This window comes from Pundamilia nyererei, unplaced genomic scaffold (genome assembly GCF_000239375.1).
Source record: "Pundamilia nyererei isolate P.nyererei 1_Seehausen unplaced genomic scaffold, PunNye1.0 scaffold00088, whole genome shotgun sequence".
Classification (NCBI taxonomy): domain Eukaryota; kingdom Metazoa; phylum Chordata; class Actinopteri; order Cichliformes; family Cichlidae; genus Pundamilia; species Pundamilia nyererei.
Genome location: NW_005187489.1, coordinates 1072753 through 1084592, shown reverse-complemented (window position 1 = coordinate 1084592; position 11840 = coordinate 1072753). Strand labels below are relative to the sequence as shown.

General features: G+C 42.0%; 2 protein-coding genes across 2 annotated transcripts; both read right to left on the bottom strand.

Annotated features, from left to right (window-relative positions):
* Positions 1–274: 274 nt before the first annotated feature.
* gjb10 (gap junction protein beta 10) lies at positions 275–2323 on the bottom strand. The gene is made up of 2 exons (XM_005738965.2): positions 2161–2323; positions 275–1772 (listed from the first exon to the last, which is right to left on the bottom strand). Exon 2 carries the CDS (start codon positions 1677–1679, stop codon positions 894–896), a length of 786 nt encoding a protein of 261 aa, XP_005739022.1. The 5' UTR covers positions 1680–1772; positions 2161–2323; the 3' UTR covers positions 275–893.
* An 835-nt stretch (positions 2324–3158) lies between these two features.
* ppie (peptidylprolyl isomerase E (cyclophilin E)) lies at positions 3159–11638 on the bottom strand. The gene is made up of 10 exons (XM_005738964.1): positions 11575–11638; positions 11202–11300; positions 11064–11107; positions 9811–9837; positions 9317–9398; positions 9128–9231; positions 8915–9038; positions 8612–8797; positions 4140–4282; positions 3159–3266 (listed from the first exon to the last, which is right to left on the bottom strand). Exons 1-10 carry the CDS (start codon positions 11603–11605, stop codon positions 3198–3200), a joined length of 909 nt encoding a protein of 302 aa, XP_005739021.1. The 5' UTR covers positions 11606–11638; the 3' UTR covers positions 3159–3197.
* Positions 11639–11840: the final 202 nt, after the last annotated feature.

Sequence of the window (11840 nt, the reverse complement as noted above, 5' to 3'; positions counted from 1 at the left end):
CTCATGGCAACAAAGCAATTTGTGCAGCCAATGAGAGAGGGCCTTATGAAACACACGGATGAAGGAAGAAAACAAGAGAAGAAAGTCTGACGCCTTAGTCCAACCACAGAACCTCTAATCCTTTTCTGGACAGGCCGCCTGCTTTACATTGTTCTGCATGGGAAGATTATCTGTTTACTGGAACTACAGCTCTCATTCTGAAGTTAATACAGTATATGCTGCAGTGTGTGGACCTCTAGGACTCAACCCTGCACTAATAAAAACACACTCAAAATGCAAAATTATAATCTTTAATGAAAAATAATCACAACAAAACTGCATCTCAGTGCAGTGAAATATAAACACCCTGATATCACTGACTGCTCTTTGTTCTCTACTGCATGTACACAGGAAATACAGAAAGTAAAATGCAGCAACTTTCCAACCTTTTGATAAATAATGAAAAATACAGTTCACCAAGAGTCTGACACACTGAGTGTCTGAGTCAGAGGGAAAGACTGCACACAGTTTGAACCAAACATCTTGAGGCTGGGCAAGAGCAGAAGGAAAATCTTACACACAAACCACATGTGTTTGTAAAACCTTACTCGCCAAACCAGCGAGTGACTCATGTATTTGATCTCAAGGCTCAGTTGGACACCGCTTTGCACAAATTGTTTTTTATTCTCTGCAAGGGCTAAAGAAATGTAAACTGTAAAATAAGTCCCTACAGCAGAGAGGAGTGCAGAATTTAAACTTTTAAAACCATATAGAATAAACTACACTGCAGTTCAGTCTCTGAGAAGAAGAAAAATCTTCTGTCAAGTCTTTTAAGGAAGTTGCTGTAAAATGGCGAGAGACAGCTTTGCTTTCCCATGTCTTTTTCATAAAGTCTGTGTAATGTTCTCAGTATCTCAAGATACGACGACATAGTACGACTTCTTTTCAGTGGTGCCTTGTTCCGCTGACTTTAGAGCGTTTGCCTCCATCAGTTTGCTTCCACTGGACATTGAGTGGGTGATGACCTGACGAGAGTGATGGGCTGAGCTGAGAAACTCATGGCAGCGTTTTCCGACTAGGTAGAGGATTTCAAAAAAGGAGAGGAGGATGCAGGCCAAGCTGGTGACCACCATGAAGATGGTGAAGATTCTTTTCTCAGTAGGCCGAGAGATGAAGCAATCCACCGTGTTGGGGCAGGGATCCTGTGCACACTTAATGAGACTGGGGAAGCTGTAGCCCTCGTACATGTGGTAAACGAGGAAGACGAAGGTGGCGTCCACGCCTATTTTGAAGACCAAAGTCAGGATATAGGTCCACCACAGGCCTCCACGCTTCTTGCCCGTGTTTGGGTAGAGACGCTTGCAGTTCTCGCCATACTTTAGCTGATTTTTCCGTTCTCGGTCCTCCCTGTAGGCGACGTGCATCACCACCAGGAATGAGGGGCAGGTGACGAAGATAAGCTGGAGGGCCCATAGGCGCACATGGGAGACGGGGAAGAAGTGGTCAAAGCAGACATTATGGCAGCCGGGCTGATTTGTGTTGCATGTGAAGTCTTTCTGTTCATCTCCCCACACCTTTTCTGCTGCCACCACAAACACCATAATTCTGAAGAGAAAAACAACCGAGAGCCAAACTCTGCCGAAGGCTGTGGAGTATTTGTTCACTCCGCTGAGGAGGCCCTGGAGAACTACCCAATTCATGATGACTTTTGTTCACAGTCTGTCTTCTCTTGCTGCTGATGGAAGAGAGAGGCAGCCGTTGGTGGAACAGACCAACGTGAGGGATGAACTAGCCTGAAACAAGAAGAAAACGCAGTCGAATCACAAATGCATAAAAAGGGAGAAGAAACAAAGTGTGGAGGAGCTGGGTCATAAGCGTACACGTTTGCGTGTTTACACGGATTTGGGGCGACAGTGAAGTACACAAATCCGTGTAACGCGAGCAGAAAAGAGACTAAAAACGTATACAGTGTGTTTTCAGTTGCAAAACGTCTGACTTTGGCAATCATCTGCGTGCGGAGTCTCAATCCGTCAAGTCAAACCAGCCTTTCCACTTCACACAGTTTTAACAGTTAACGCGCAATAGCGCAAACCAAAGTAGACAACAAGCACTAAAAATTCACTGAAACAAACTCGCTTTAATATCTGAGCAACTCCTTTACACATGTCTGTGAATACTCACAGTTTAAACCCAGATGTCGCGGTTCAAAGTCGGAGCGCAGGAGCGGAGTTTGGACGAACCTCTCCGATGACACTCTCGGAACATTTCCCGACAGGATGGGAGTGGAAGGGGCGGAGTCGCTCGTCTGCCTCGAGCTCAGTGTGTTCAGGTGAAATAACTGCTCCACCTAGAACTTGTTCAGTCATGGGGAGTTATTTTGGCTGCTTTGAAATATGCAACAATAATTCCGCTGCAACTTTTTTTCCTCCTCGCTGTTATTTTTTAGAAGACTAATTAAAAATCAATGATGTGGTGGATCCTGTTCAGCTGGGAAACAACAAGCTTAAGCAGAGACAGGCAACAGGCACAAGTTAAGGTAAACTGAAAGAATGCATGTCTATTTACACTGTCTGCTGCACGTTTGTGCTAATTTGCAGTTTTTTTTATCTGCATATTCGCTAAATAACGTTTCCCGAACAAAAGTCATTTCAACATTAAAATTTTCTGTAACGCCAAACGTCTACTTTCATTCTTGTTCTAAATGTCTTTACATTAGAGTTAGATTTATTTAAGTATATTATGCCTAATTTGCATATTACTCTTTGCTTTATATTTTGCAGTTCACATTAGATATTCCTGGATTGGAACCAGCCCCTCTCTACTTTTGTGAGGGGCAGCCAAACGGAGGAAGCGAGCTTTAAAGGGAGGATGGTCTTTAAGTGAGTTGCACTAAAACCCAGGTTAAGATTAATTGGGATTATTTGAATCATGCAAGAATAAAATTACGAAGCATATTAGGTCCCTGTAACCTTGCAAAACCATACAACAGTAAATATGTGCAAAAAATGGCCTTCACTGTGGAGCTTTGAATAGGTAAGCAGATAAGACAATCAAAGAAACATGTTTCATTATAAAATGAGTTTATTGAAATATTTACATGGCAGAAGATCTGGTTTCAAAGTACAAAACAGCAAAAGGTCATCTTGCTCTCAGACATGTGCCGCTTACACACACACACACACACGCACACACACACACACACACACAATGCTTTTTATTCACACATACTCTCCACAGTCCGAGATGATCACTTTCTGCTTCGGCTTTCCGTCTTTGGTTCCCTGAGCCTGCAGAGAGAAAACAACAAGTTATCTGACATGACCGTTCACTGTCAGTCCTTTAAATGGTAAATGGCCTGTATTTGTATAGCGCTTTACTAGTCCCTAAGGACCCCAAAGTGCTTCACACATTCAGTCATCCAGCCATTCACACACTGGTGATGGCAGCTACATTGTAGCCACAGCCACCCTGGGGCGCACTGACAGAGGCGAGACTGCCGGACACTGGTGCCACCGGGCCCTCTGACCACCACCAGTAAGCAACGGGTGAAGTGTCTTGCCCAAGGACACAACGACCGAGACTGTCCAAGCCGGGACTTGAACCGGCAACCTTCCGATTACAAGGCAAACTCCCAACTCTTGAGCCACGATTTAAAAGTGACATCTACAGGGCCACAGTAGTCCAAGCTGTCTCTGCAGATCATTCCAGAAACAGGGAGCCACGCGTTTGAAAGCGTTGTTGTCCGATACTGTTCTGAATGTTGTGAGAGCTTTTATACTAGTATACTGAACATTCCACCCCCATATTCAACATCCTTTGCTCTCCACCATCTCTCTTCTGCACATGTCCAAAACATCTCAGCATCGCTTCCTTAACTTTGTCTCCAAGCTGCACAACCTGGGCTGTTCCTGGGAATTTTCTAAACAGAAGGTCATGTCCTGTCCACCACTGAAACGCTCCAGATGCAAAATGAAGGTGTGAAAAGGCGAAACAAAACTGCTGGAGAGGTCTGTGCACCCATCCGGTGCATTCCCAGGTTTATGGAGCACAAATACTGGTGTATATTGAAAAAGAACAGTTTTTTCTTAACAAAAACCTTTACAAAGTGAAACAGCCAACACCATTATAAAGAAAACTCCTACTGCAGCTTTGACCCTTACCTCCATTGCCCTAAGTACATCCATCCCCTCCACCAGCTCTCCAAACACCACATGTTTGCCATCCAACCAGTCCGTTTTGTCAGTGGTGAGGAAGAACTGAGAGCCGTTTGTGTTTGACCCAGAGTTCGCCATGGAGAGTTGCCCTGTGTGCATAGGAGACAACAGTTAGTCAGTCAGCCCTGCCTGAGTCTAGTTCTGCTCGAGGTTGCTTCCTATTAAAAAGTAGTTATTCCTTTCCACTTTCATCAGGTGCTGCACATAGGGGATCATCAGATTTTGGGGGTTTAGATCAAATACCGTAGACCATAAACGATCTGCTTTAGTGAATTGGCAGCATTTCAATAAAACTAGCTTCAACTCTTTCCATCCATTCGCTTCCGCTTGTCCTTTTTCAGGGTCACGGGAGCCTATCCCAGCTGTCGCAGGGCTAACACACAGGGACAGACAACCATTCACACTCACAGTCACACCTTTGGGCAATTTAAATTAATCAATTAACCTATCCCCAATAAGTGCATGTCTTTGGTGGGAGGAAGCCTGAGTACCCGGAGAGAACCCACGCAAACACGGGGAGAACATACAAACTCCACACAGAAAGCCCCCGGCCTGATGGTGGAATTGAACTCAGGACCTTCTTGCTGTGCGGCAACAGTGCTAACCACCATGCCACCCACCACATTCAACTGAATGTGGAAAATATGTTGTTACAATATGTCTGCACAAAGTCTGTGATAACATTACCAGTATTGCAATGATAAAACGTGTGTATTAGCTATACAGCCCTATTGTTCTTCTTTATCAGGTCCAGTCTGCTCGCATAAGCACCAAACGCTGAATAGCCTCGATCCACTCAATCAACAAAAGTAAAAGAATTCAAACATGCTTTTACTGAGGTCAAAAATCTGAGGGTAAATACATGCCACGAGTAAATAAAATAGCTTTTCTTATTCACTGTGGATTTTGCAATGTTCGTTCTGCACGTTCATATAACAATGATGAAGAAATTAAGATTTATCAGTCATCTCTATGTCATGAGTCTAAAATCATGCCTTCTGTGCAGAACCTGCCTACATATAGCAGTGCTGATAACCCAAACAAAAACCTAGAGCACCATGATAGCTGGGTAACGTTCTTCGTGATATGACAGGGAATGCGCACGTTAACACGCTAATAAAAATATAAGACTCTTGAAGTTACATTTTTAGCCTCTCAGCAGGTAACAAAAAGTTATAGATTAGAAGTGGCACTACGAATATTACAGTAACACACCTGCCAGGTTTCAAGTGATCACAGATCGAGTTTGTCACTGAGATGAGTCTTCCATGTAGGATTTGTTACTGCAAACTGTGAGCTATTCCAGTATTTACTTTCCTTTAGTCAGTTTGTTGAGTGGGTTGTGCCTACATAGTTAATCATGTAGCCTGCAAACTACTTTAAAAATAACTCAATTTCATCTATAACGCTAATTTAAAAAAAGCCTTTGCGTCAGTAAAGTTCAAAAAATCCACCAGTAAGGTTCATTCTTCGTTAAGGCATTACTGTAGTTTTCAGGCTAATAATCCTGAAGTGCCAGAATTACACTTAATGCCATTTATGTTAAATAGTAATTGACAGTAGTGTTAGTTTAAATAAGTGTTAATTAAAGGTCAGATAAAAAGATTATTATAGCAGCTCTTAGTTACGATGGTATGAGAAAAGTGGTGAGAAAAGTAAGTTTGTCATGAAAAATCCCACTTGTTTGACTCGTGTGAATGCGATTGGAGGATGGACTGATCTGTTACACTCGCTAACCTGTGACTGAATTCTTGACACAAGTCTGTCAGCGAGTTATTTGTGTTTCCTCACTTGATTTACGAGTTTTCAGCTACATATGCAAAGAATTCCAAATGTCAGCAACAACTCTTCAGTCATGCCACGTTGCTTTTCAACGCTTTAGCAATCACAGGTTTGAAACAAAAATGCTGGCGTGTCCAATCTGGTCGTAGGAACAGGAAGTACGAGCCAACACACCTTTGTCTTTTGTTGCGCTTCTGACGTAAATCACAAAAGAAATGATTCACACTGAAAGACCCATTTTTCCAGTGTTAACAAATCTGGAGACTCTCACCGGATGCTCCTAATTTTATTCTTGGTGATTTTAACAATTGTAATCTTAAGAAATCACTGAACAATTTCTTTCAATATGTCACTTGTCCTACAAGGAATAACAAAACGCTGGATTTGTGTTATGGACCAATTAAGGGGGCATATAAGTCTGTGGCCGGACCTGCGCTAGGTTCTTCGGATCACAATGTTATTCATCTCCTCCCTGCTTACAGATCTGTGATTAGGAGGGAGAAGCGGACTAATGTCTGAACAAAAGACAGTTGTGTTGCCCTTCAGGGGTGTTTTGATTGCACTGACTGGTCCTTGTTTCAAGAGAGCACTTCTGATTTGGATGAACTCACCGATGTGGTGTGTAGCTACATCTCTTTTTGCAAAGACTCTGTGGTTCCAGTCAGAGAATTTAAGACTTTCCCTAATAACAAACCGTGGCTCTCTAAAGATATTAAGGATCTGATTCTTAAAAGGAAAATTGCTTTTAACGAGGGAGACGTTCCCACTGTGAGAATATTGAGGAAGGAGGTGAGGGCTGCAATAAAGATTGCCAAGATGAGGTATAGAAATAAGATTGAGGCAGAACTCAGCAGTAACAACCTCAAAAGAGCTTGGCTTGGTATGAAAACAATGGCAGGGCTACACACGAAAGGTAAAAGTAATATTACCTTAGAGGGGTTTACCTCTGACAAACATCTGGCAGACAGTCTTAACAGTTTTTACCTTCGTTTTGAGAACTTTGACTGTTCTAGGCAGACCAGCACACTGAGGGAAAAGACTATCACTCCCCCATCAATTTGTATTGATGAGAGGGGGGTAGATAATCTTTTTAGACACACTAAAAGCAAGAGTCCTGGACCTGACAACATCTGTGGACAGGTACTGAGAACTTGTGCTGATCAGCTGAGTGGGATTTTTCACTATATCTTCTCACTTTCTTTAGAGCTACAGACAGTACCTAAGATTTGGAAACATGCTATTATTGTTCCTGTTGATAAGGGCAGTTCTCCTAAGGTACTGAATGATTTTAGGCCTGTGGCTCTGACTTCTTTAGTGACGAAGACATTTGAGAAGATAATTAAGAAGGAGATTTTAATGCATGTTGAACACCATCTTGACCCCTTCCAGTTCACCTATAGAGCAGGAAGAGGTGTGGAGGATGCTGTTGTCACACTCCTGCATCTCTTGTATAAGCATCTTGAGGCCCCTCACACTCATGCAAGATTATTATTTGCTGACTTTTCATCAGCATTTAATACAATTCAACCCTTCTTACTTGCTGACAGGCTTTACAATCATTTCAAGCTTGACACTAGTCTGGTCGGCTGGGTGACAGACTTTCTGACTAATAGGTCACAATGCGTGAGGGTAAATCATGTCTTTTCTGATGTGCTCTCCTCCTCTACTGGATCACCCCAGGGTTGCTGCCTCTCTCCCCTTCTGTTCATTCTGTACACGAATGAGTGTCGCAGCAATTTCACGAACAGACACATCCTGAAGTTTGCTGACGACACAGTGATCGTCAGTCTTCTAGTGGGGGACGAGTCAGGCCATGGACAGGTTGTAGATGATTTTGTGAATTGGTGTGATGAGTCCTTCCTGTCACTTAATATGTCAAAAACTAAAGACATGATTATTGATTTTAGGAAGTCCTCTTATAGCTCATCACCCACTATCATTAAAACTGCCGATATTGGGATCGTTGAGAGTTATAAATATCTAGGTGTGGTACTTGACCATAAACTGTGTTTTGAATCTCATGCTGATGCCACTACTAAAAAAGTTCAATAAAGACTGTTCTTTTTAAGGAAAATGAGATCTTTTAATGTCTCATCCGAGATGTTGTCTTTGTTTTATAGAAGTTTTATCAAATCTGTGATGTCTTTTTGTATCGCTGCCTGGTTTGGTAACCTGACGGTGAAGAATAAGAATCGGTTGGGACTTCTGGTAAAAACTGCTAGCAGAATTTCAGGGCACTGGCAAGATGGACTTTTGGCCATTTACAATAGAAATGTGCTTAGAAAGGCTCATTCTATTATTAATTGTTTGAACCAACCACTTCACAGTGAGTTTGAGTTGTTGCTTTCCGGCCGTCGTTTTAGAGTACCTCCGAGGAGGACTAAAGGACTCCAGGTCTCTTTTATCCCCACTGCATCTTCTCTCCTCAATGGCAAATAACTGTCCTTGGACTTTCTATCACTATTATTGTCATTATTATTTTATAGTATTGTTCTGTTTATTTATATCCTGCTGCTAAACTAGTTTCCCCTTGTGGGACAATAAAGAAATTGAATTGAATTGAATCAGCTAAAAACCAGGAGCCTTGTTGACATGCTTCACTGCACCTTCTCAGAACAGTATAAACGACTGCTCACCTGGAGCTGTGTGTTTAAGGACAAAGTTTTCATCATCAAACTTCCGGCCATAGATGGACTTCCCGCCGGTGCCGTTGTGGTTGGTGAAGTCGCCTCCTTGGCACATAAACTGAGGGATGATGCGGTGGAAGCTGCTGCCCTTGTAGCCGAAGCCCTTTTCGTGAGTGCACAAGCAGCGGAAGTTCTCTAAAATTAAAGAGAAGAGTTGTTCTAACAGATAACACAGGTTTCTTTCTACACACATGGAGACCAGTTCAAAAAAAGAGGAAAAATTTGGGATTTGTAGCATATACACATACACACCTGCTGTCATGGGAACAATGTCAGCCCGGAGCAGGAAGCGCAGTCTCCCTGCTGGCTTGTTGCCGATCTTTATGTCCATGTAGACCTGAGGATTTACTCTGCCCTTTTTAGCCGGAGGCTCACCCTGCAAGAACAAATTACCGCCTCACATCTTAACAGATTTATAAAGGGAAGACCTCACAGAGACACAGGTTAGAAGTGAAATCCTCTCACCTCCTGAGCTGTAGTTTGGGGTGTTTCTCCAGCTGCTGCCTCTGCCTCAGCTTCTTCAACGGTCTTCCCAGAAAACTTTTTCAACCAGTCATCATCCGACCACACTGCAGGAAAGGAAGACTTAAAGTTTGAACCGCTATTGTTTTTTTTAAAGAGACAAACAAAATGTATGAAATGTTTGTTATTCACCTGGTCGAGAAGAACCTTCTTTGATTCTCATGGGTTTGGCAATATTGACGCGGACAGTCCTTCCAAAAAGTTCAGACTCATTCTAGAGGGATAAAAAAAAACATTTTAACAATAATCAAGCAGATTAAGGTTTTTAACAGAGTGACGTTATCTGTGAGTGTCTGCATAACAACCATACTAAGAGCTGCTCCAGATCTCAGACTACTAAGGAAACCTGCTTCAGTGCTTCCTTTAATACCTAATTTAGCAGATGATACACTAGACTGTCCTTTATGACACTTAATGAAAACAAATGATCAGGTGACTGCTTTGTTTTCAATCATGTGCCACGACTTTCTAATATTTAGGGTCGTGGTGGGGTTGGAGACTATCCCCGTTGTCATAGGGCGGGAGGCGGGGTACACCCCGGACAGGTAAAAGGGTTCTTTGATGCTTTTTTTTGGCTATTCAATGGGAATAACGTCTCTGGTCTAGCAGTTATATGAGAAACTTACCATGTTATCAATAGCTGCTGCAGCATCCTGCAGAAGATGAGAAAGAAGCCGTAAATAGGTTATGAGGACAGAAATATGTTTCTCCTGAAGTCACCAATAACCATTCAAATGACTCACTTTGGTAAATTCCCAGCTCTTAAAATGGCAAGATGCAGATGAACGCTAATTAATGACTAATACCCAAGTTAATACTAAGTGATGATGCCACGCCAGAGAACAATCAAAACTACTTCAACAAGGAAGTGGAAGATCATATTAAGATGTAATACATTGTCATTTTTAATTTAAATAAAAGTATACAGAGCAAGATCATCATGTGCATAAAATAATCTGTGATTGGGTCATTTTACCTCAGTTCATCAAATTAAAACAACAACAACAAAAAAAGATGGATATTTCAAAAACGAGAGAGAACATCAAACTTTTTTGATATAATATGAACACAAACTTCCTCTTCCTAAAAGCGATGACTTGGATTTGGTAGGTAGTGTCATACCTGTGGAATTACACACTCGAGCTGAATGAAAAGGTGTTTTTGTAATATGTGTAAAACCATTCACCTAATGTGAACCCTGGCCTTAAAGATACTATGTGCCTTACTGGGGATTTATGCTTCAGTGTGAAATATTATAACTGCAAACCCCTTTGAAACCCTACATCCTAACCTACAGCATAACATGATGTCCAGCTCCCACAAAATCTAACTACATGTGGGGTCGATGCAGCCCACAGCTACTGTGAGTGGCCTGCCGCCGTCAAGCAAATTCCTGGAGGATGATGGCTGAAACTATCAGAGTGGATGTGAGAGAATGTACAAAGAAGTGGAAGAACTGGAGGGACAAGTATGTTTGACCCTTAAAAAACTGATCATACAAGCACAAGGACCCAGGAGGAAAAAAAAGTAGCAGTGTTTTATTTGTTTCTATCATAACTCACAGCATATAAAGCACCAGGACATGACTGTTATCTAGCTTTGTAGATAACAGGTTTTTTAAATGATATCGGAGGAATATCCAAACAGCTGCCTATCTTCATCCCCATTAAGTATTTTTAGTAAGATTTTTAATGACAGCAGGGACCTGACATTTTGCATAATCATTATTAAAAAGAAATTTTTGCCTGCAATTTTTTTTCAGGAAAATCTGACCTGACATAGAATGACCCAACGATACTTGTTCCACTGCTGTATTATTTACATAATACCGTTAATAGGCTAATGTTAGCACACTGTAGGCTGTATACGCCGGACTCACCTCTGCAAGCTCAAATTCGATGAATGCAAAACCTCTGTGCTTCTCTGAAAATGTAAAGCACAAGACAAAGCAAACACTTTCATCTTGTGCTGCTGCAGGGTTTATTGTTAATCGTGGTTAAAACGGTCCTGATCTTACCCGTTTCATAGTCCAGCGGGATCTGGATGTCGATGATGTCTCCAAAGGGAATAAAGGCAGCATGGAGCACCTTCTCATCCACCTCTTCTGCTAAACCACCTGACATAAACACGCATTTTTAAGATCCGCATTCCAAAAAAGGGAAAAACACTTTCAACAAATACAGTGTAGAGAGCTGGGATAACGGACAGTATTTACATGCCGGGTTAAACGTGAGCTCATTTTTCGGGCTAAACTTCGCTTTCGCGCGTCTTTGTCGTGTTCCTGACATGCGCAGAATTACTGTTACGATACAGATTTATAATACAGTCGTAAACTCGTAAGCTACATACACTCAAACAGCGAAAATTTAACAAAAACGGCCATAACGTACCCACATACAACACCCGCTTGTTAGCCGCCATATTGGATTTAACCCTTCAACTTTGAACCCAGCAGCTTCCTATTGGTGGAGAGAACCAGAACTAAAACAGGCAGCCTCGGATTACTGAACTCTACCGCCCCCTGTCGGAGGAATCTCCCATTATTACAATAAACTCTGAATTTTACTTCAATTTGGATTTAAATATTTGTAGTTTTAAAGCCACGATGCAATCTGATCTTTGCTTTGATTTTTTTTTAATCATCTATTTTTGTCCA